The sequence below is a fragment of the Oryza brachyantha genome, chromosome 6 (genome assembly GCF_000231095.2).
Source record: "Oryza brachyantha chromosome 6, ObraRS2, whole genome shotgun sequence".
NCBI classification, from domain to species: Eukaryota; Viridiplantae; Streptophyta; class Magnoliopsida; order Poales; family Poaceae; genus Oryza; species Oryza brachyantha.
In genome coordinates this window covers 17,445,054-17,468,156 of record NC_023168.2, presented here as the reverse complement: position 1 = coordinate 17,468,156, position 23,103 = coordinate 17,445,054, and the positions used below count along the sequence as shown (strand labels likewise).

General features: G+C 40.1%; 3 protein-coding genes across 4 annotated transcripts; 1 reads left to right on the top strand and 2 right to left on the bottom strand.

The window, feature by feature from the left end:
* Positions 1-3,779: 3,779 nt before the first annotated feature.
* On the top strand, positions 3,780-7,807 carry LOC102700908 (RNA-binding protein 38-like). 2 transcript variants are annotated; one of them, XM_040525353.1, is made up of 8 exons: positions 3,780-4,360; positions 4,821-4,944; positions 6,101-6,227; positions 6,452-6,488; positions 6,587-6,806; positions 6,903-7,018; positions 7,092-7,187; positions 7,294-7,807. In XM_040525353.1, the coding sequence occupies exons 1-6, from the start codon at positions 4,124-4,126 to the stop codon at positions 6,986-6,988; spliced, it is 831 nt and encodes a 276-aa protein (XP_040381287.1). In that variant the 5' UTR covers positions 3,780-4,123; the 3' UTR covers positions 6,989-7,018; positions 7,092-7,187; positions 7,294-7,807. The 2 variants fall into 2 exon arrangements, with proteins under 2 accessions (XP_040381287.1, XP_015693641.2); XM_015838155.2 differs by having other exon boundaries at positions 4,098-4,360; positions 6,098-6,227.
* Positions 7,808-8,107: 300 nt separating this feature from the next.
* LOC102700632 (brefeldin A-inhibited guanine nucleotide-exchange protein 1-like) lies at positions 8,108-16,421 on the bottom strand. The gene is made up of 11 exons (XM_040525185.1): positions 15,424-16,421; positions 14,248-14,565; positions 13,722-14,052; positions 13,164-13,586; positions 12,801-13,093; positions 12,446-12,719; positions 11,700-12,202; positions 11,272-11,593; positions 10,838-11,183; positions 10,068-10,726; positions 8,108-9,465 (listed from the first exon to the last, which is right to left on the bottom strand). Exons 1-11 carry the CDS (start codon positions 16,419-16,421, stop codon positions 8,857-8,859), a joined length of 5,076 nt encoding a protein of 1,691 aa, XP_040381119.1. The 3' UTR covers positions 8,108-8,856.
* A 3,287-nt stretch (positions 16,422-19,708) lies between these two features.
* LOC102700351 (bZIP transcription factor 50) lies at positions 19,709-21,874 on the bottom strand. The gene is made up of 3 exons (XM_006657082.2): positions 21,337-21,874; positions 20,548-20,768; positions 19,709-20,106 (listed from the first exon to the last, which is right to left on the bottom strand). Exons 1-3 carry the CDS (start codon positions 21,783-21,785, stop codon positions 19,850-19,852), a joined length of 927 nt encoding a protein of 308 aa, XP_006657145.1. The 5' UTR covers positions 21,786-21,874; the 3' UTR covers positions 19,709-19,849.
* Positions 21,875-23,103: the final 1,229 nt, after the last annotated feature.

The window sequence follows — 23,103 nt, the reverse complement described above, 5'->3', positions numbered from 1 at the left end:
TTCAAATCTTCATAGGAGCATGAATTTCAGATTGGGTATTTGAGGGGCTAGGTCCCCTATTTGGGCTAAGTTCCCAGTGTTTCTGAAATAAAAAAATGACTGCATATATCCGAGTGGATACAGAGGCCGGGTAAAACTACCCTTCTCTAAAAAAATAAAAAAAATTTATTTAGATTTCACCCTTCCAACCAACTCAAAGCCCAAACAGAGAGAAATTATATGCTAGAATATTCACAATGCAATGACTAGTATGTTTTCCACGGTATTAAATGAGTTGTCACATAGTATAAAAGATAATGTGGCAAGCGAGTTAATAAAAAAAAAGAGAACTACACCCAAGATATGATGAGAAATGGGTAAGATTAAATTTACATATGGATTAGTAGTGTTTGTATCGTAAGAGTGTTATGATTTTTTTATGACGTAAAGGGTACCGAAACATGACTAATGTCTTATACAGAGGAATTGCTCTAACACATCAACAACGACGGCAATTAAAAATTGATACAATAGCGAAGACCCATATAATTCGCCGGCACTTTTCCGGACAGGTGAGCTTTTTCACACAAGAGCCGGATGAGCAAGCATCATTCTGTAAAGATTTGTGAGTATTGGCTGAGACAGCATAGACATCGACGTCTAGAAGCACAAGGGCATAAGTAGGGGACCACTAATTATTAATTATTATTAATTCAGCTATTCTTAATCGATCATCAATGGATATGTTTATTCTTTCTTCCTTCCAGAATGACGTCCACTAAGTCATTATAATCAGGATATTATATGATTGAATAATCCATGTGATGTGCACTATTTCATTTATAATTGGAAACAAATAGAGAATTTGGCACTGACAAAACATTGTTTGATGGTTTAAAACAGCTAAGAGCAGTGCTTGTTTTTCACAAGTGATTTTTATATTGTTATTATGCCAGTATCTAAAATATTGTTTTGTGTTAGCATATTATGCCAGTATCACTAACATCCTGTGGTCGTTTGTCACAAACAACTTTTGCTTGTAAGATTTCCTAAAAATAATTAACCCTTTTGTTTGTAAGCAGAGAATAGATCGCATTTTTTTAATACAGCAGGCATATCAAACTTTTAGCTTAGTAGCGATCACTGCAATTTGGTCTCCTTCTAATTTAAAATTTTCAGAGATGTGTCCGCCTGTACGCATTCTGAATTACCACCGGATCCCTCTAATTTTAAATAGTAGTCACTTTTATTTTAACATCCTTTTCTTCTCTTAAATTAAGTTGTTAAATAGTAGTCACTTTTATTTTAACATCCTTTTCTTCTCTTAAATTAAGTTGTTATGAAACTTTTAAGCATTTTGTTCATCTTTACTTCTATGTCTACCTTTGCTATGTAATGCTACTCCCTCCATTTCAATCAATTGTCATTCTAATTAACCTCACAGTAAACAAGTAGTTGTGACAAATTCACAGCCTCATCTTTTCGCTTCTACTGATACTTATAAACCAATTTTTGAATTTTCAGCTTTAAACTTAGAGTTTTTAATCTAATTTATTTTTAGTATTTATATCACTAAGAACACATATATAAAATTTTTATTAATAAAATATTTTTTATTTATAAATATATCATTTCGTTTTTCTCTCAAAAAACCAAATGATGATCACCTCAATCGTTACCCTCATTAAATACATCCCAACCATTTTCCCAAAGAAGTCGTTAACTATGATTAAACTAAGCTATGGCTGCACTAATGAAGGCATATCTTCTCTAAAGATGCTTTAGAATGTGAGAATGACAACTATATTGATAAAGAAAATTAAATAATAAAATAGCAAGTAATTTGAAACAGGGGGGGGGGATTCTCATAAATAGACGAGGTGCCGTTTCAATATAACATATATGAAAGGCAATAGAGTTATTTTATTACTTTAATTCTTGTGTTATTTATGCAAAAGTTAAAAATGACTTATAACATGCTTACAATTGAAAACAGACGGAGAAGCGCAGTGTCTGGATGTGCTTTGTGATGCTTAAGAATAATTTTACGCAGGTTTTTACATGTCTTATTAGCTATTATGAAAATAAACAAAAGTAATATGTCAAATCTATGAAATCAATTATAAAATTAAACATCAACTTGGGAACTTTTAATTTTTTGCCACTCTTTGCCACGACCACTTAATTGGGATTAAAGCACGACCAAGAATTTCATAGAATGATGCTGATACTTGACAAACTAAAAACTTACTCCAGTCCCAAGCACCATCACACTCTTTCAACTAGTAACAGAGTAACAGAGATGGAAACAAATCCTCTGCTCTACTGCATAAAGAAGCTATTTGATACAGCAAAAATGTGTCTGCTACAGTAAACAGTACACTTTACTGTAACTACAGTGGTAAACACCAATTACGTCAGATTTTACGCTATAGCACTTCTGGTGTAGGACTAAACTGATGCAAGCATGAAGCATCACAATCCAATGGTGTGTACAAGGCACCGATACTATAAATTCTTGTAGTAGGTACCTGGGATGGATCATCTACCGTTATTGTTGCGCAATAATAGAGACTGACACGTGGGCCCATAAGATATAGAGCCCACATGTTAGTTCCACCTACTGCACAGCAGTGCTGCATACAATCCCGTCCATAGGGACTTAGGTGGTTTTGGGAAAATTAAAAATAGAGGAGGAAATGATCATAATTGGTCTTAGCGATATAGAGCAGTGATGGTTAAACCATTAAAGATAAAGGAGAGAAATTTAAATGGAACGTGATTGATTGAACTAGTTGTATATAATACTTTATATTATTGGGTAATTTTTAAACACTAGTATTTCTTATATAAATGGATGTAAGGAGTAGTCATAGTAGTGAATTTTTATTTTTAAAAAACTTTCATATTTTTCAATTTTAAAATTAAAACATCCATAACCTATTTTCATATTTAAACCGCTTGGCCATGCAGTCATATCTGACATAACCAAATAACACTATTTTGCCATAATATTTTTTTTGACGTGATAAGATAACACTACTACACCAATCTCACTGTTGGGACTGAATAACACTAGCATGTCTTATATAAAAAAAAGAAGATGTAGGGAGTAGTCTTGGTAGCTACCCAAAATACCTTTCCACCAGGGTGCGTTCTTTTTACAGATAAAAGATAAATTGTTATCTTATTTTTGTAGTTATTTAATGAAATACACAATAAATTAACTACTATAAAGTTAAAAATATACTTTAGAAATTTAGAAATGTAGTAGTAATATAATAAACTTTATATATATTTTAAAAAACACACAGTTTAACTATTCGAGAAACGTGTGTATAAAAACCAAAAAAATATCTAAGGATAATATGCATAAAAGAACACATTTCAGATAATTGTAGCTAAAATAATATAAGGATAATGGAAAGGTATAACAAAGAGAAATGTAAATGCAATGATCAACGGAGGAGCGGATTAGGATCCTCTATCATTATGTCATTATTATGATGACTAACGTGTAAGTCCTATTGAAATCCATATATTAGTAACTATAATATCACATCACTGTTATATAGTAGTAGAGGATCCAGATACAACAGACACTCTCTCACTCCGGATAAAAGCAACAGAGGATATTTTCTCATTGCAGGAGATAAAAGAGCACACCGCAAACAGAGAAAGGGCACAACAGAAAAAGCCGCATAGGCAGGCAGAAAAGAAAGATCATCCCAAGTTTGATCCATATAAAATCCAAAATAGCAATAATTAATCAGCCATGAGACAAGTCCCCATCCAAATACAAATACAGAACACCCAAACTACCCTTCTTCCCCTTCCCCCTCCCAATCCGATCCCCACCCTCCCGCGTGAATGCGTGATTCTTCGCGCGCAGTTGGCTTCCGCTTCCCTTCTCCCGCGCGCAGTTTAACCGCTAATTGTAACCGCCTCGCGGATTAGCGCGGCTATAATAGCGCGCGCGATTGGCTGGGTTATAGCCCTAGCTAGGCCTAACACGCCACCTCGCCTGCTTGCTTGCTTGCGGCTGGTTCTTCTAGGGTTAGGGTTTGGCGGTGGGGGTGGGGGTGGGGTGGATGCGCGTGGAGGGTGGGGTGGCGGCGGCGGTGGCGGTGGTGGTGAGGTGAGGATGACGCCGCAGCGGTCTCCGGCGGCGGGGGTGGGAGTGGGGGGAGGGGGGACGCCGGCGCTGCACTACCTGAGCGGGCCGTACGGGGACACGACGTACACCAAGGTGTTCGTGGGGGGCCTGGCGTGGGAGACGCGGAGCGAGGGGCTGCGGGCGCACTTCGAGGCGTACGGGGAGATCCTCGAGGCCGTCGTCATCACCGACCGCGCCACCGGGAGGTCCAAGGGCTACGGATTCGTGAGTTCTGCGCCGCCTCCTCCTCTTTCTTTCGCGTGTTGTTGTTTTTCACCTGTGTGTTTTTTTAAAAAACTTGGGATGGGTTTTGGATTGGTGGCTATCGTGTGTGATCAGCTGGGGAGGTTTATGAATTCGGAACCTTTGAGTCGATTCCTTGGTTATGTGATTTGGGAATTTTGTTACTGTGGTTTGGAAATGGGGGAAAAGCATTTGAATTTGCTGGGGGAATTGGAGCGCACAGCCTCAGCTGCTATTCAGGTCTAGGGTTTGGATGCTGCTATCCTTTTAAGTTGTTTGAATCTTTTCCTACTTCCTAATTGGAGTTCAATTTTGTGCTTTAAATTGTGGATTAGGGTATTTGGATTTGACGAAGGAATTCGAAGTAATTTCGTTCTATGAGGGGAAATTGGGTGTCCTGGGTTTAACGTTTAGTCTTAATTTTGTGTGGAGGTTTGTACAGGTGACCTTCCGGGACCCAGAGTCGGCGAGGATGGCTTGTATGGATCCGTATCCGGTAATCGATGGGCGGCGCGCAAACTGCAACCTTGCCATCTTAGGGCGTCCTGGGCCGGCTGTGCCTTTCGGTAGGTCTGCTAACTTAGTTTTCAGCTACTGTAATTGCATAACTGTCGTATCTATATACTATTGTTTCCACCATCTTAAAATTTGGTTGCAATGCCTTTTATAATCATTGCCCATTCCCAACAAATTGGAGTTATCATAATCATACAATTCTACCATTCCAGAGTTGATGCTCATAGCCTTTTTTCCTGTTATCTGTTCCTTTCATGTGCTAACTACTTTTTCCCAGTAATTAAAATTGTAAAGGAAAAAGGGAGTTATCATTAGATGATTAATAAATAAATAAATATGTAGAGCAACTCACCCATGTTTCACAATGTCATTAAAAGCTATAGAGTCTACTGGCAAATCAATTCTGATAAGAAGCTTGAGTTATTTATGAAAAAAAAAACTGAAGATGATCAGGCACTAGTAGTCCTTTCTCTGTTAAATGTTAAATTTTAGAGGAAAGGTATTGCAGGATTTAGTTTAAATGAAAATTAGGTAACAGAATCGATAACAGAAAGGGGACAACTCATGAATCATGAGTTGGTAGTTGGTACAATCATTATTGCTTTTAGATAAAATTGGTAATTTACAATTCAGACATCTTTTTCATGGTCTGCAACTTGCAACGACAGATGTATTCTCAGATTTTGCTGGGAAGTTAGTGATCTGGCATAAGTTAGAATTCCTGTCTGTAATGTTTCTCTTGCACCTAGACCAAGATATGGTAACCAGCCAATAACCATCAAGTTATGTTCAATCTTGGAACAGTTCTGATTTCTACCTAAATTTTCGGTGACAATCTCTGAAATTGGACTTCAAATAACATATGATAGTGAATAGGATTGAAAACATCAAATGTATACAAAATGGCATAAAGCTCATGATATCCACTGGGTTTTTCCTAACCAGGAAAGCCTTCCTAGCAAAAACTCAAAATAGATGGAACAGTATGCATTAATACAAAGACTAGTTGCTAAACAGCTCCATGATAAAAGTGCATATGTCATTTCTTAAGTTTCTTTTATATTCTGCCCTTGGTAGGACTCTACAACAAAAGTTTATAGTCACAAAACTACTGGTTTATGCATGCTTAATCACCTTTTCAGGTCCGTGTGTATGTTAAAGTATTGTGATAAGTTTTTTTTTCCCTTCTTTTTAATGTGGTAGTAGCACCTTTAAGGCCGGTCATCCCATACAATGGAGGTGTGGCGGTTCCAGGGGGCATGTATGTGCAAAGCCCAACATATCAGCAACCACCCTACAACTATCAACAGGCATATGTATATCCTTCTTTTGGGTAGGTTAACAGCTCATTTAATGTATCGTTGGCAATGATCATGCACAGCTAAGGATCTGATATCCTATTAGGCTGTGAATATCTGGCACATTGTTAAAGTCGTAGCTAGTCTGGGATTGTGCTTTGTGGATGTTATATAGATACCGTCTTTGTGAATATCTTTTATTTCCAAATGAAAAGGCCTAGCTGTTGCCAGTAATGATCGATTGTTTTTTCAAATGCAGACCATCAACCTATGGGCCAGAGTACATGTATCCTCAGGTTTAGAATTCCAGAATCTTGTCCATATTTTTTTGTATATCATATAGTTCCTTCTTTGCAATTACTTTTGCTAATTCATTATACTTTTAGTTCTGTAGAATGCATATGGTTCATATGTTGGGCAACAGTATGTTCCAGTATATGGCAGTCCCAGAACATTAGGCCCAGGAGTTTACCCATATGGGCAGTTTGGCCAACCTGTGCCTGGTGATCAACCTTATTCCCCTGGCTATGTACCAAGTCAAATCATGCCTCTATCGAATCAGAATACGGCAAATGTTATACGCATGTCAGCAGTTCAGCAACAATATTCTCCAGGTAAGTCAATCTTTGATGATTGAACTGAGAAACTTCCACAAACATCCTATATTATTATTGCTATGTTTCTAACATATACCACTTCTGTGGAAACAGGAGCTCCACGCCCTCAGCAACAGCTCTTGATCCCTGCTCGTGCACAATTCACACCAAACAACATTTCAGAACAAACATCGGGCTGACATAAGGATGCCAACAAGTGACAAATTGAGGTGTGTTCATCATATTATATTGGTTCCATTCCTATCAGCCATAATGTTCTGACACTTTGTTTTGTTATAACAGGTATCCTATAGTCTGCAGCAGGACTAAGAACAGCAGTACTGCTAATTGGGCGGCACGCTTCTTTTCTTGCAAACTGTCATCTTTTGCATTCTAAAGGTTGGTCATCATACTAATCTAACTTGAGCATGCCTTGTTCTTTTTTAAAGTCTCTCTCCTCTCAATATTCTGAATTGAATCATCTGTGTTTGGTTCTATTCCACAGGTTCTCCTTATCCATGGTTACCTGATCCTTATAAATGTGAATGTCAAGCTGCTCCATTGGAAGGGGCAGCGAAGCGCGAGAGTACAAAGCCACTCTCGCGCTGCTTCTGTAAGTGTCTGTGCATTCCCCCATCTCCTGCCAGGAATTCTGATAGCTGGTGGCCTGTACATGGACCTAACTGGATGCCGGAATTGGAGTCTGGGATCTAGCCCCCTGTGTATAATAGCTCAAGTAGGGTCCAAATCGTAGAGCTAGTCAATTCTTTCAAAAGTTCTGATGCGTCTGGTTTCCCCGTTGTTGTATAGCCAATTCTCTTCGTCCTTCTCATCATCTCTCCAATGCATGTGATCGTGTTGCATTTATATACAGCTTTAGGGTGTGGGTCTGTCTATGACATCGCGTCCTCGGCTGTTCGTGTAAATTATTCCTCTCAAACTGTACAACTGTTTATATCAACACACTTTATGTAGCATGTCACTAAATAATGGCAGTTTGATCCTGGAAAATAATCAAATACCTTTTGGTGACTCGCGCTGCAGTTTGTCTCTGTACCTTAGTAATCTATTCTTGCGGATTCTTAGCTAGCTATAGCTGATTGGTTGTCAAATGATCAATCCACTGTCGTGTTGTTTGCACGACAATTGAGACAGTTGTATCTATTATTGAGTGCTTCACATCATACATAAAATCTTGTTAGAGCTACACGGTTTAGTTTTGGCTGTATGCATCTTATTTTGATTGTATCACTCTCATGTAACTGTGTGAATTCAATAAAAGCTTCCGTTATCTATTCCTTTTTTAAAAAATATATATTACACGTAGATAATTTGGACAGCTGTCAGTCTTCTATCTTCACCCTAGCAAAAATTCTGCATTTGCTGCCTTAATACACGCTTAGTGTTCTTAGTGGCTTGATGAGTTTCCATAAATCATTCGGCAAACAACATTCTTTTCACTATATTACGCATCCAACAAAGAATTACACACACTCTGCTCATCTTACATACAAGGCTAGTCTCGCACGCTAATTTAGTTTCACTACAGAAGATATTATCAAAAAAAAAAAATCAAATCTTCAAACGATTTCCGTGTAGCACAGCCACACAGGCGTTTCCACATCACATGGTACTATGGAACTAGTATAGTAATATACATGATGGATTGCGAGCATGTTGCCCTTCTGCATAACAGGATTCTGAAATATTACCTCCACACATGAATCTCAAAAGAGTCCGTCCATAAGGGGTAAAATCCGGCTACAGTGTTCAGTTACTGATAGTCTCATATTGCCGGAAAGGAATACCGGCAAAATCGATCCCCTTCCCCCTCGTATCTGGCTGATCATGTTATACAGCAAAATATAGGACGGGCGACAGGTTGGTCTCAGTTGAAAGGTTCAATTGACAATATATAGTACACTATGCAAGTGCCCAGAACTGATGATGAATTTCCACCTTGAACTCCAGGATGCCAAACAGTGATCAGGGGCCCCTCTAGGTTATGGAATATCTTTGACAACATGGAGTCTCAAAGGTGTACACCTAGCAGGACAAATGTGTCCCATTATACTGTTAGCATGGGGCCTATTGATGACTGGAAGATTTTGTACAGAGCGTGTTGAACTTCTCCAGAGCTATGCTCACAACGAATCAGATCAACCAGCAACGGGAAAAACCAGGGCAGTACTCTCCTGAATGAATCCTCCTCTAGGTTGCCCAGTAACTGCATCACTAGAAGGACTAATGAAGTCCTAGCTGCCAGCTCCTCTTTTTTAGCAGCACCAAGTGGCACTACACAATGTATAGATGTGCTTCTGTGCAAAGTTTCATCAGATGGTTCACGCTGTGTGCACCTTAGATATATCCGCAGTATTTTCTCACAAACATGGAGTATTTGTGACTCAATGTCCATTTCTTCTGACATGGATGGATAGTCACGAAACACGGCTTGCAGAAGCTTGAGGTAGGTCTGGTATGACTCATTTTCAAAATGGACAATTGCTGGCTCAGATACCTCCAAAAGGGAACATGCTTTATGGAACTTCATAAGCAAAGAAGATTCAGAGCTCACTTCACTTGCATGTGTCGCAATAGCTGATATCATCTCCAAAAGAATGCTAATATGATCAGAAGACAGATATTTTCTGTGTTCCTCATATAATTTAATGATTCCCTGCACAAAAGGACAGGAGACTGAGTGATGCAGTACCGAGGCAGTGGAGGAGAAAAATAGAAAGCCATAGCAACTGGAACATCTTGGGGTCACTTGTCTTGTTGTTCAACTAGGGAAGGGCAAGAGATTTTTAAATATTACCTAGAAAAGGAATACCTTTCACGACCCTACTTTGCCACAGAACTGTCATATATAGCCTTCAGGTACAAACCAAATGGTCCCATGGAGACAGCTATGCAAGGTTTGGTTAAAATGGTCGAGATATATAGTGATTGATTATTGAAATTGTGATTCTCACACCCTCACTTTCTCCTAATAATCTCATCATTCCACTCTGCTCTTTCAACAGTCACAATCTTAATTGAGAATGAATTTTTTTAGGTCCCAGCCACTAGAACATTGAACTGTAACTCTGTAAGCTAAACAGTTCCAGCCTAGTTCCCAACTTTTACCTTATGCAAAAGCCACAGAGTTGACAAGAATAGAAAATACAAGCAGCTGACTACATTTTTGCACTTTAATGCCCAAAAGGGTCATAAATCAGATTTAAACATGTTATGAGAGTATTAACAAGATAAAATTTGTTTAATAAAGAAAAATACCTGAACAATTAAAAGGAGCAGAGCCATATGATTCTTCAGTTTGACAATAGCATAAGAAGTTGTCTCCATATTAGCTTCCTCTTCCTCATTGCCGTAATTTTCGTGATCTGAGTATTGATCGGTTTCTGAATAAGGTTCATATCTATCAGGAATATCAACATCTTGCATCATTCTTGCAATTTTAGAAAATATGAGGAAGGTATGTGACACTGATTCCTTGAAGCGCAGCAATATCTCTGTCCATTCCTCCTTGGAAAGCTCAGTATCAACTCCCTCAATTAAGCGCATCAAAGCAGATACACCTATGCTAGCAGAATGTTTGAAGGGACTTCGGACAAAATATGTGATAATAGACACAACCCTAGAAAGTTCTGGCCGCATAACATCAAAGAAATTAATAAACAAACCCACCAAACATTTAACTGCCAATGTCTGGGTTTCAAGATTTGAAAAGTCATCCTCAGGTTTATTTGATGTTGAGGTTCGATCATTTGATGAAGACCTTTCACTGCTAAATAGAGGATAAACAACAGATTCAAATATAGTGGTCCAAAAGGACTGTGAGAAGTGGTATCCATGATCCTTCAAAATGTCAAAGAGTACCCCTACAGCACTTCTCCTGATAGTTGACCTTGAATCACTAGTCAATTTGGCTAAACCTGTAAAGAGAAAAAGGAAACATAAAAATAAAAATCTTACAAATGACCTATGCTGATTTATCCAAAGATATTGCATGATAGAAGTAATTAACACTAAAGAAAATATCATACCTGCAAGGAGAGGAATCCAGAAGGAAATAGAATTATCCTTTTTCACGGTGGCATTTCCATCTGACATGACTAAATTCCTGGGTTCACTGGCACAATTTTCCTGACAACCAAATCCTTCATCGGCAAGTTTAACAGCGCAGAATCGGAGAAATGCGATAGCATTGAGATTAGCATCACTATTAAATTGGCTACTTGTAAATGCAATAAGACAGTTAACACAATCAGTGAATGTGCTGTTCTCCGTCTCAGTTATGTATGGAAAATAATCTCGAACAATTTTTTCTACAGTTTCAAATGCCAATAGGACAATACTTTTTGTATCATCAGCTGCAGCAGTAGTAAATACCTGCACAGTGCAAAAATAATGCAATAAACACCACAAGAATTTCAATTTTTTAACCTTTTTGTAGGAGAAACATTGCTGCAAAGCATACCATAAAAACACCCTTCCAGCCAGATTTTATATTATTGACGCGACTTAGAACCATCTGTGAGACACACCGGACAATCAGCTCTCGTACTTCTGGAGCATTGCTCTTCTGCATAACAATCACAAAAGGTCTAAGGAACTCATTCTGAAAGTTATAGTTTGCCAATTCCTCTCTTTCAAGAAACTTCATTGCCAGCTGCCTCAGAGAGTCCATCACAAATATTGCAACAGAAAGGTTTTCTAGTAGGCCAACAGATACAAAAAATTCTGACAGAACTTTCCAGATTCGAGTCCACACCAAACGTATGCGGTTTACATTGTAATGCCTGCATGAATTTAGTTCAGAATTAGAATAGTTCGGAAGTACTGGGTCACAGCTACTGTTTGCTACTGAAGGGTAGGTTTATAAGTGTATCTCGGGAATTATCTTACGCGATCTCTACTATTTTTGTAAGGCAGAAGATACGAGGATCCGTTGGAGACTGCAACTCAGTCATTGAGACCTTGCAAAGAGCTTTCACAAATGCAACAATTGCATCACTGTTTAATGTTTGACTGTGGGTAAATATATGATTTAACTCAACAATACCAATCTGGTCCAACAAATTTAAGTTCGATATGAAGTTACTGATCTGTTCAGGAGTGACCAATGATGAGGCACTGGTTTTTGCCACTGTGCTGTCATAAGAACCCCCTCTAACAGCAGCCATCACAGCAGGATTCTGAAGAGCATTGGTTCTCTTCGAAGATAAACCAGAGCTGGACTTCTGATTTTTTTGTTCTAACTCAACCAAGGGAACTGTAAGAAATGAAGAGTCAGTAGGCACCCCTTCTCCAAGCAGGTGTAAATGCTCAAACCGTGACAAACAAGTCAATACATGCTCCCATGCTTCTTGCAAGTAATTGCCATCTTCGATTGCTATGGATATGATAGCCTGCCCAGATTATATAGACTAAGTATATCATTCACTGCTTCAAAATAGTCACATGTGACAGAAATTGAATGCACATACAGAACATATGAGCTGAAATAGAGCAAATATATTTAATATGCTCATTCTATACGCTTCAAAGATAATAAATTTATGTGTTTTTTTAAGGTGGTTGCTTGAAAGTCAAAAGCAAAATTTTTATGTAAATTGCACACAAAACAGTAATGTTTTGCTGTGGCCTTTTACCTTCATAGCATCAACATTCTTTTGTTTCATGTCTGCAGCACAATGGAGGGATGTGAATTTGGCTATGGATGTCAAAAAAGCATCTCTCTGTGTCTGCATGCACATAACAGAAGTGATATGCACAGCAAATCTTAATCCCTTTAAACACTGCGATGCGGAAGCCTTATCATCACTTTGGTCTAGTGTCACACTGAATGCTGCCATCATAGGAGCCCAACAGGCCTCCATCATGAATCTTAAGATAGTTGCATCAGAGACAATATAAAACACAGACCTGCATGATGCACAAGCTCAAGTTCATTAAATACCACAGAGCAAATGAGTACTCTAACAAAGAGAAGTCATGCGATCTTACTCTGATTTCCTGCATTTTGCTTTAAATTTCTCCTGTATGTGCTTAATGAGCAAGTCATTTGCACCTAGTGCTTTGTCTTCTGCCTGTCCCCAATTGACAAAGCTGATGATATTGTCTAAGCCAAGAAGCTTGCTTATGCTATTGGGTTGTTTGAGCTGTTCTGCTGAAGAATCAGCACTCATTTTGATTTCCTTATTGACAATTTGGTCATATAATGCACTCAGATAAGCTTCAGGCAAGTCCTTCCCGTTATCAATTCCTCGGTTATTGCGCATGAAATCAGCCTTAGACATCTGCACGAGTAATTGCAATATAAACAAACCGCCCCCAGACAGTAAAATAGGAAAATAATCATAGGCTAACCTTATCTTTAACCATGACACTGTGAGCATCAGTGTTTAGCAAGATAACCGAGTAAGCAAGAATATAGGCAGTATCTGCACTGGTAAAAGCATTTGGATTACATTTACAGTAGCGTTCAGCAAATTTTTCCATGATCCGATCAATTTTCTGTGCTTCCCCTGGTAATCTGAAACCCTGCAAGAAAAACCTGATTGCTTCACCGAAGTCCATGCCTTCAAAGTTCAGTGCATCCACATAAGCATGCATGACTTTGAGGGGGAAGTCATCCCTCTCACCCAAATAGTCTCCAATCATTGTTGCATTTAAGCCAGCAGTGTTTTTCAAGAAAGAAGCCACATCTTCCGGAGAATGGCCTATTTTCTTGCTGCGGACAAGAAAATCAATACCTTTGGAAGGCTTCCTGTTAAATAAAGCAATTCCTTTCTGCCAAATGAAGTTGTAGACCGATCAGTCATCCAAAGTACAAACTATTACATAGAAAAAATATCAGCCTAAAAAAAGGGAAAGGAGAGAAACAACGTAAGAATTAGGCAAGTTAATTCAAGTCATAAATTACACCTGAAGTTCTATTTTATAGGCACGCCGTTGCTCAAGTGAGGAAGAATCTGACATTTCAGGGCTGCTTGAGTCAGATTGCATGTCATAATCCATTCCACTACCACCTCCATTATGGGTAGTATTATTGTCCATTGAACCAGGAGTTTCAGAACTAATAGGCGAAAATTCGCCAATTCTCAGTTGTCGGTCCATCCAGGAACACATTGACTTAACAATAACTGCAAGGCACTTGACAGATTCAATTCGAAATGTTTGATCTTGCGCGACAGTTAATGTTGTTGTCGATCCAGCAGGGACACCTAAAGCAGTCTTTACTAATCCATTGACAATCCTGTGAAGATCTGATGGAATTAAAATTGCTTTACTATGAAATCATGAGAGTGACAGTAGAAGTGATGCTGATAGCTCTTGTTGATAGGAAACTATAAAGAGAATGGCATTTTTCAGTAGAAGTAATACTAACGGTTCCTATTGATTACAAAACAAAAGTAAGGGTGCATGGCCATCAAGAAGAAAAGCAGAATACCTTTCGAAGATGTTTGGTGCATCAACATCACAATCATAGTTCACAAAAATGTCAATGATAACCTGAGGCTCTTTACATATTTTCTCCAAAAAGTTTAGAACTGTCATTTTCTGCAGAAAGCTAGGCTGAAGAACATTTTCAAGAACTCTTAGGATAAGCATAGGAAAAAATAATCCAATTTCCTCTTTCAACCCAGATCTGAACCTTGACAGCAGACCAATAAAAATGGAGCACAAAAGCTGGAAAACACTCATTGCTGACAAGGCACTGTTCTTCAGCAAGGATAAAAATAGGTGCTTCTTAATTGCTTCAAGATACCTGCATCAGTAAGGGAGAAGGTCAGTATTCCTGAGCTACACCCTCTGTCGAACCCAATCTTCAAGCAGGGGCATCAAGATATAACCTAAAACCCCACAACTTTGAATTGGTAACTATGATTTCATAAGGGTCAGGTGACATTTGCTCCTCCTTCCTCACCAATGACCAGTGCAGGTCTGCAAGCCAGAGTGTCTGTGCACTGTCTCTACATGGTCAGCCAGCATGGATAGGGTAGCCACAATTTATGCTTTTCATCTACCTACTTGGTTACACTATCCTTTGTTTTAAATTGAAATTGTATTGACGGGCCACCACAAATTGACTAGGAGTTGAAAATCCGTGACAGAACCCAGAATTGGTTGCTCAATAATCAGTGTTCAAAAGACATAGAAGATTCATTATCCAACAGTAATGCATTGAAATTCTGATTATAACTAAAACAAAAATCGATCTAATATCACTATATCAGGAATCTTATTCTGTGGAATGGTCAAAAACTTATCAAACATAAATAGCTAAAATTATATTTTTTTTCCTAAAAAATCACCCTCCACAATTACTGCCTCGTTCATATTCTGACATGCATCTTCACCTGGAAAACCTATATGACAACGCACAATGCAAATCACACAGAAACATGAGCAGATGCCATATGGATAGAGAAATGATAAAGACTACTCTCCCTTACCACCAAATTATAAACCTTTAAAAAAAATCCCCTGTTGTTAGCTTAAGTTTTTTCTACATTGCCCAACCCATTTTAACTGTCCTCACCTTTTTTATACACATCAAGACTCATGCCAACAATAATGAATAAAATAGGCAATGCAGTGAATTCTGATTCTAAAACATACATACATTTCATTTGACTTCCAGAATGGCCCTGCATTGTCAACGAGCGTTCTAAGCAGCTCGAGCGACAAAACCTTCCCCCGCAGCAGCACTGGATCATCAGGGTTATCCGGCGTGGCAAACTTCATTGATAGCTTGCAGAGGTTTTTGAACAACGCCAGCCCATCCTCTCTGATCTTGCTCATCCCCTCACCTTCTCCACTCCCATCTGCCTCAGCTGGCAAATCCAACGGGGGTGCCTCCTCTGGCACATCGCTCCCCTCCATGGCCTCGTTTATGAACGCCTGTGCCGCCTGCACTACGCTGGAGTCATTCAGGCTGCGATCGGAGAGGTCCATCATGTCGGCGACAGAGACCGTGCGCACGCGCACGTCCATGGCGTCCGCCTCCACGCGCGCGAACACGATGGCCAGCACCTGGGCAAGCGCCAGCTTCGCGCAGAGCTGGTTCCCGCCGCTCGCGCTCCCCAGGTACAGGTTGTAGCACGCCTTGACGATCTGGCCCAGGCAGTCCCCGGAGACGGAGACCACGGGGCAGCGCGCGAAGGCGACGAGCACGCGGAGCGCGGCGAGCTCGAGGGCCTCGTCCCCGAGGCCTCCGCAGGAGATCACGGCCGCGAAGAGCCTGGAGACCGGCGAGGCGCCGTCACCAGCGGCGACAACGACGACCTCGCCGAGGAGGAGGCGGAGGGAGAGCAGGCTGGAGACGCACTCGAGAGCGGGCTCGGCGACCTTGGGGGAGGCGGGGTCGAGCGCGATCAGGAGCGCGCGGACCGCCGCGTCGGCGGCGGCCGCGGCGACCCCCGGGATGGGGGAAGCCTCGGCCTCCGCGGAGGCGGAGAGGAGGTCGAGGGCGGACTTGGAGGCGGCGACGAGCGCGGAGTGCTTCCGCCAGGAGGAGTGCTTGATGACCTTGTCGAGGGCGCGGGCGAGCACGCGGCCGGCGCCGCCGAGGGGCTCGGCGCCCTCGGCGTCGCCCTCGCCAGCCGCCGCGGCCGACGACATTGCGGTGGTCGGTAGGTAGCAGGCAGCGCCCGTGGACAGCTAGGCGGAGGCGGAGACGGCAGGCGAGCTCATCGGCGCTGGAGATTGGGAGATCTAGGAGGGTGAGCGGCGGGCGGGGCTGCTCGCGCGCGGCGCTGGGCTGTGGTTGGACGCAGCGGGGTGGAGGTGGAGGTGGCTGGGGGGGAGGGAGATGGAGGTTGGAACCTATCAACGGAGTAAAGTTGAAGTCTTGACACTTGCTGTCTTCTAGAAAGATTTGCAAAGTCCCCACCGGCCACCACGCCCGAGTCGAAGCAACCTGAACTATTTTTGAAGTGCTCGTGTTTTTAAATTTTTTTAGTTAAGGCCGTAGTAATATGTATGTGGTTTAACTAGGGTCGGCCACGAAGCGGATTAGGATAAGGTTGATGGGAACGGACTTGGTCCCGGTCCTAAACTTCTTCATCAGCCCTAGTCCTGAAAGTAAACACATGGCTAATATTTTTCCCGGCCTCGACCCCAGCAGATCCTCGGCCTTGGACAGTTCCTCAACATCCCAAAAAAACAGTGCACAGAGAGGGAAAAGAAAGTAGGGACTGACTCATTGTCGTTGGAGAGGAGAGTGTACCTCCTTGAGTCCCTGCATGTGTAAACACTTCACCGTCCCCACCACCGACTAAAACCGAGGCTCTAGACCTGAATCTCCACAGGCCCAAAATGCCCCCCACCTGAGCCAGGAGGCATGGTTTCCGTTACTGCGGTAACCGCGGTCTTACTGTGGAGGCACGGTACGGTATGTACCGTGGTTTTGAATTTAAATTTAAGAAGGATTTAAAATTTTTGAGAAAATTTAATGGAAAAATATATATTGTATAGGTTGATATATAATATAGTTTTGTCAAAGAAATTTATGAAAAAGGTGTATTTTTGGCGTAATTGAAAATCATAACCGAAAATTTCGGAGAAAAAAATTAAAAATAGCCTATTGCAAATAATATTTTGTAAGAAGATGGTTAATAATATTTTGTTGTTGAGTGATTATTAATTTGCACTAGATACACGTTGTACGTAATATTGAAATACAAATATACCATGATGGATATAGGAAAAATATGCATGGAGGAAAATTATTTGTGCATATTAGTATATACATAATAGTTTTGTTCGTAATAATGGGCAGTAGGTATATTTGTGACACAATAATTAAAATGAAGTTATTGTTACTCGTTATTGATGTGAATTATTTGGTGAAGGGTAATATGACGGTGTATGTTTATATGTTGCAATGTCAAGAATTTAGAAAAGGTCATGTCAAAATTTTCTTGTTTTCCCTATAACATGTCCTAAATGTCACAAATATAATCACAAAATATTTTTCTTATATTTTTTTGTATTTTTTCAGATTTTTTAAAGTTTTTTTTGTATTTGACATCACATAATTTTTCTTGTTTTCGAATCTTCTTCTCCCCGCAGTTTTCACAGCCGAAACCGCGCGGTTTTACACAGTTTCCGCTGTTCTTATGTACTGTTTCGTCAAATACTAGCCACACGGTAACCGCGAAAAGCCGTGTGGTAACCGTGAATATTGTACGTTAAATTTTTTATTTTCAAATTCATCGCGGTGTTTACAGTGGAACCCTGCCAGAAGGATTGTCATCCCTAGTTGAAATAAGAAACTGGTTAAAGAAATTAAATATAAAAGGTTACGATTGATTAAGATGAGAACTATTTTAAGACTAATTGAATCTTCCCGTCTTTATTTCTTCGTTTCACCGTAAGACTTTTTAATATTATCTATATACGGATACCAACAAGTTTAGATATAATACAACTTATTTTTTAGAAAACAAATTAAAGTTAAAGTGAGTAATATTTATGATCGGTTAAAACAAGAAACTAGGTGAAGACACTGAATACAAAAAAGTGATGGTTGATTGAGACGAGAAGTATTTTGAGATAAATTTGAATCTTAGTAAGTAGATAAGGTAACAACATATGGATTGTGTGTACAATGTTTGTAATGTATGATTTCTTTAAAACATTAACACAATATTGCATACACGAGCTTCTCTAATTTATAGCATAGAAAGAATTCACATGGATAAATTAATTCGTATGGAGTAGCTATTATAATATTTAATGTATTCATAAAAGCATTTTTTTTCTCTTCGATAATCTATTGAACCGCCTGATTAGAGTACCTAGGTTGCCTCTGTCTACTATAATGTATATTATTCCTTAGTTTTTGCATGTATGTTACTAAACTATTGAATAATATGTTTTTTTAAGTTTCCCAGCCATATTTTTTTCACTTTCGCTTATGCTTATAAGTCAAAATTTAAATTTTCAACCTTAAAAGAGTAGAATTTAGGGTTTTTCATCATAGTTTAATTTTTAGTCTTGACTTCTAGACCGCTTAACACACACACACACATATATATATATATATATATATATGTTTATTCGTAAACTATTTTTATTACAAATATATTGTTTGACCTTTTCCCGAATAAACCAAATTGTCGCCACCCCTATGTATAAAAGTCTATTATCTCGTTTTTAAAGTAGATTTTTAACCTTGCAGTAATTAATTTTAACATTTATATTATTAAATAGCTATTAAAAATTAGATAATCTTTTATCTTTCATCACCAGAAGAACATAACCCTAGAGCTGCATTCTTTTAGCTTATATTGTTTATACCATCAAATATGTATAAAAATTAGATAATATTATATCCTTCATCGACCAAAAATACACTACCTAGTTCTCATTCAGATCAACACGATAATATTTTATCCTTCGTCAACCAAAACTACACTACCTAGTTCTCGTTCAGACCAACAGTGTGATTAGGAATATGAAATTTAATGCATTTTTCTTCCTTTGCCTTGAAATGTTAATAGCTTTTGGTGTGAAATTAGTTTAGCTGCTTCTTATTGTCGTTTGTGTCGCTTAATCGGATTTCAGAGTAGTTGTAAATAGTTTTACTTAATCACAGTTTATTGATGGTGATTTGGAAGGTCATATAGTGTCGTGAATCGAAGCAGATTGAAAGTCTTTCCTGAACACAAAACATTCTGGACTATGTTCACGAATCACGATTAACGCAAAACAAAGAACAATTATGTTTGAATTAGTTTGTCCCATTTACTCTCATATTTGCAAAGTTTTGTTGATAAACAAAATCTGCTTTTGTGTTCGTGTGCATGATACCATTTTACTTTGAGAGCCTGGCACTGGCAAGTACCCAAGCTGACTAGTAAGGGTTAACCGTGGGTCTTCAACAAGATGAGAAGCCAGGAAAAAAATTCCAAATTCCAACCAGATTCCAAAACTACCTGGATAGCGGGTAGAGGATTACTAGTAATATCAAACAGACGATAAACATGACACAATTTGATTTGCTACTACAGACCGGAAACTTTGCAAGAAAAGAAAATGGCAGCCTAGCAAGCAGCAGCAGCTGCATGGAACGGTCCGGTATCTAACTTGATCCTCGCCCTTGAGCCCTTGCAACGCCTCCCATGGAGTAATAGCTTCAATGTCTCAAGCTGTTGTTCACTGCTTGTCTTCTTTCCGGTTACCGTCGCGAGATCTCTTCCGGCGCTGCTTCGAGCCACCGGATTTCGGTTGGGTAGACCGGGCATCAGGAGTAGGCACACGATGCTCACGAGCCAAAGCAGGGAAACCAGCGGCAGGGTTTCTGCAAACAGGAAACGCATCAGGAGTGTGACTCAAAAATCCGGTGACAGTCTAGATAAACCATGTTCGAGCTTATGTCAGCTTCAATGGGTGATTTGTCTAGTACATGGTTGGAAAACAGCAGGCTAAGCAAGTGTTATTGTGTAATAATGCATACTTGTATAGAAACCACACATATTTGTACACAGAGAATGTAGAGTCAACAATTGGCTATTACAATAAGTCAATAACGGGCTGTTAGTTCATGGAATTTTCAACAAAGCAATTAAGATAGATGGATCAGTAATGCGCACACCCTAATGTTGACACCAAGCACAATCCAAAAGGTTGCTGGTTGTTTGTCAGCATATTGAGCAATTAAAAATGATCAGCAAGAAATAATTGCTCATCCATGTCGAAATAGGAGTATGAAACAGAAATATGGTGTATCAACGTGTCTTACCCGTGAGTACGGCAGACTCCTGCATGGCTGCGGCAGCACCGACAGGCCTATCCTTCAACAAGCTCTGGCGCAGTGCCATGTTCTCAGCTGCGCAGCACTGAAGCGCGTAGCTGAGGCGGCGACACTCGGCCTCCAGATACTTGCTCTTAGACTCCAAGTCCTTAACATACATCTTCTTCCTCTCCCTCGATTTCATGGCAGAATCCCTATTTCTCATTTGCCTGATGATTTCATAGCATACACTGTTATTAAGAGGCTAAATTGCCTAACTACACTTTCAATCAGAAGTCCACTACACTGCCTAAACTACACTTCCAATTAAAAGATTGATTTCCTTCTACAAAAAGGAGGTAAAGTTCATTGTTGGACTAGATTACTGGATTCTGCCCAACCATTGAGGAAAAAAAATCGTACACTCAACATGTTATTAAGATGATCCTTTTGAAAATAAAAGGTTTTACCAATTATGATGCCTGCAAATGTGCCCTGGCCAAATACATAAATCCAAAAGGGATGTGCTGCAATTTCAATATTTCTGCAATGTGCACTTGCTACAAATTATCATAATTGAAGGCCTAACAATTCATTACAGTTTTACACATGATTAACACTATTAACTTAGGTCATGCACCTTTTCCCCTGTATTTCAACTACTAAAACCTAAAAGATATTCTTGCTACCTAAGGTGTAAATTTACAAGATACGGTGTAAAATTCACAAGCTGTGTAAACGAAATAAGATAAAATCGTGATTAATATTTCCAAGGTGATGTAATTAAGATCGCCATACCTCCTCTTCTTCTTGCTGATAGGATCATCGCCATCCACCTCTTCCTTTTCCGCCTCCGGGGTAGCCACCTCGTTGTCCTTCCCGGATTCCCCACCCGTGCTTCCCCCCGCCTCACTCCCCTCCTCCTCCTCCTCCTCCCCGCAGTCGACGAGCAGCGAGTCGAAGAAATCATCCACGCCGACCCCCTCCGCCGCCGCCTCCACCCCCTCCTCCTCCATCAGGAACCTCTCGATCTCCAGCAGCTTCCCCCCCCGGGTAGGGCTCAGCCTGGAGCTGACCGACTCCGGCGACCCGGCCTCCGCGTCCGCCGCCGGAGGGGACGGGGCGAAGAGGCCCGAGACGCCGGAGCCGGCGCCGGAGAAGGAGGCGAGCAGGGCATCGAGGTCGAGGTCGGGGAGGAAGAACTCACCGTCCCCAGCTACTACGGCGGCATCGGCGACGGCGTCCATGGAGATGGATATCGCGATGGGTCATGGATAGCGAGATATTTATCTTTTTGTCGCGGTGGGCGGCGGCTCATGGAAACTATATAGCGGGCCTTCGGTTTTGCTTCGGGAGGAAGGAGGGAGGGGGAAGTTCGCGGGAAGGAGGTGGCGGTGCGGGGCCCACGCGGGGGTGGTGGAGTGGTGCCGTGTCCTGGCCAATGGGAGTGCTGGGATGTGCCATGTCAGCACGCGTGGGGGTGCGTCCTCCTTGTTTGGGCTGGTTTTTCTTGGTATATCTGAGCTTCTTGGGCCACAGAGAGACATGAAAGTCTAGATAAGAAGACGTCATTCAGGCCTGATGTTTGGGCCTTCGTCCTTGGGCTGACCTGATAGCCCAATCACCATGAAAAGACCAACCGTTTTAGAATCCATTCATGTTGGGCTGAAAAGGTCTTTGTCCAAAACAGGGAGATAGGGTGCGTTTGGGATTTTTTTAATTTATATTTTTTTATTAAAAATTAACAAAAAATAGTTTTTTTTGTTTGAGAAAATTGCAAAACTAGCCCCAATGCCCAACTATTGGGCGCTATATATACAACGCCCACTAGTTAGACGATATATCCGATGTAGCAAACATCATTTTGTAAATATAACAAGCCGTTAGCTCTTAAAAAGAGGGGGTTGTTGATTTTGCGGTCGGCCCCATTAAAGCCCTGTTAGTGGACATTTTATTCGCTTTTAGGGAGTTATCTATAAAATTATTTCTCCTCTCTCTCCACTTATGAGTAGAAACATTTTGTGGGCAACCCCCTTAAAGCCTAGTAGGTGGGCTTTAAGGGAGTCACATGCAAATGTAGCCATCACTGTTAGTCATCCGTCTAACGACTACTTTGTCACATTGGATATATCACTTAACTAATGGACATTTTATATATATTGCCTATGGTTGGGCGTTGGTGGGTCTAGTTTTATAATTTTTCATATAAAAATCTATTTTCATTAATTTTTAAGGAAAAATATATAAATAAAAAATTATGTGTTTGGTTACCATAGAGTTAGATCAGATATGATAATATTGTTTTGCTAGTTATTACCTCCGTTTCACATTATAAGGCTTTATGGTTTTGTCTAGATTCATATATGTGCTAATGTATCTAGACACGTATACAAAATATATACATTGATATATGGATAAATCTAGACAAATTCAGACAATCCTATATATAAAACAAAACGGAGGGAGTACTCTGGAATAAGTCGATTCAGGTTATCCATCTTATTGGTAGATGTGATGGATCCGTTTTTTTGTTTTGTTCAATAGAATGGAATGATTACTGATCAA

What these genes read in the sequence shown, in the direction of transcription:
- LOC102700908 (XM_015838155.2), top strand. Translation starts at nt 4,124, where the DNA reads ATGACGCCGCAGCGGTCTCCGGCGGCGGGGGTGGGAGTGGGGGGAGGG. An exon ending in GGTCCAAGGGCTACGGATTC is followed by an intron (nt 4,361 to 4,820) that starts GTGAGTTCTGCG and finishes AGGTTTGTACAG; the next exon opens with GTGACCTTCCGGGACCCAGA. An exon ending in TGGGCCGGCTGTGCCTTTCG is followed by an intron (nt 4,945 to 6,097) that starts GTAGGTCTGCTA and finishes TTAATGTGGTAG; the next exon opens with TAGCACCTTTAAGGCCGGTC.
- LOC102700632 (XM_040525185.1), bottom strand. Translation starts at nt 16,421, where the DNA reads ATGTCGTCGGCCGCGGCGGCTGGCGAGGGCGACGCCGAGGGCGCCGAG. An exon ending in CCTATAAAATAGAACTTCAG is followed by an intron (nt 13,587 to 13,721) that starts GTGTAATTTATG and finishes TTCATTTGGCAG; the next exon opens with AAAGGAATTGCTTTATTTAA. An exon ending in GCTGGAAGGGTGTTTTTATG is followed by an intron (nt 11,184 to 11,271) that starts GTATGCTTTGCA and finishes TGCACTGTGCAG; the next exon opens with GTATTTACTACTGCTGCAGC.
- LOC102700351 (XM_006657082.2), bottom strand. Translation starts at nt 21,785, where the DNA reads ATGGACGCCGTCGCCGATGCCGCCGTAGTAGCTGGGGACGGTGAGTTC. An exon ending in ATCAGCAAGAAGAAGAGGAG is followed by an intron (nt 20,769 to 21,336) that starts GTATGGCGATCT and finishes TGAAATCATCAG; the next exon opens with GCAAATGAGAAATAGGGATT. An exon ending in GGAGTCTGCCGTACTCACGG is followed by an intron (nt 20,107 to 20,547) that starts GTAAGACACGTT and finishes TCCTGTTTGCAG; the next exon opens with AAACCCTGCCGCTGGTTTCC.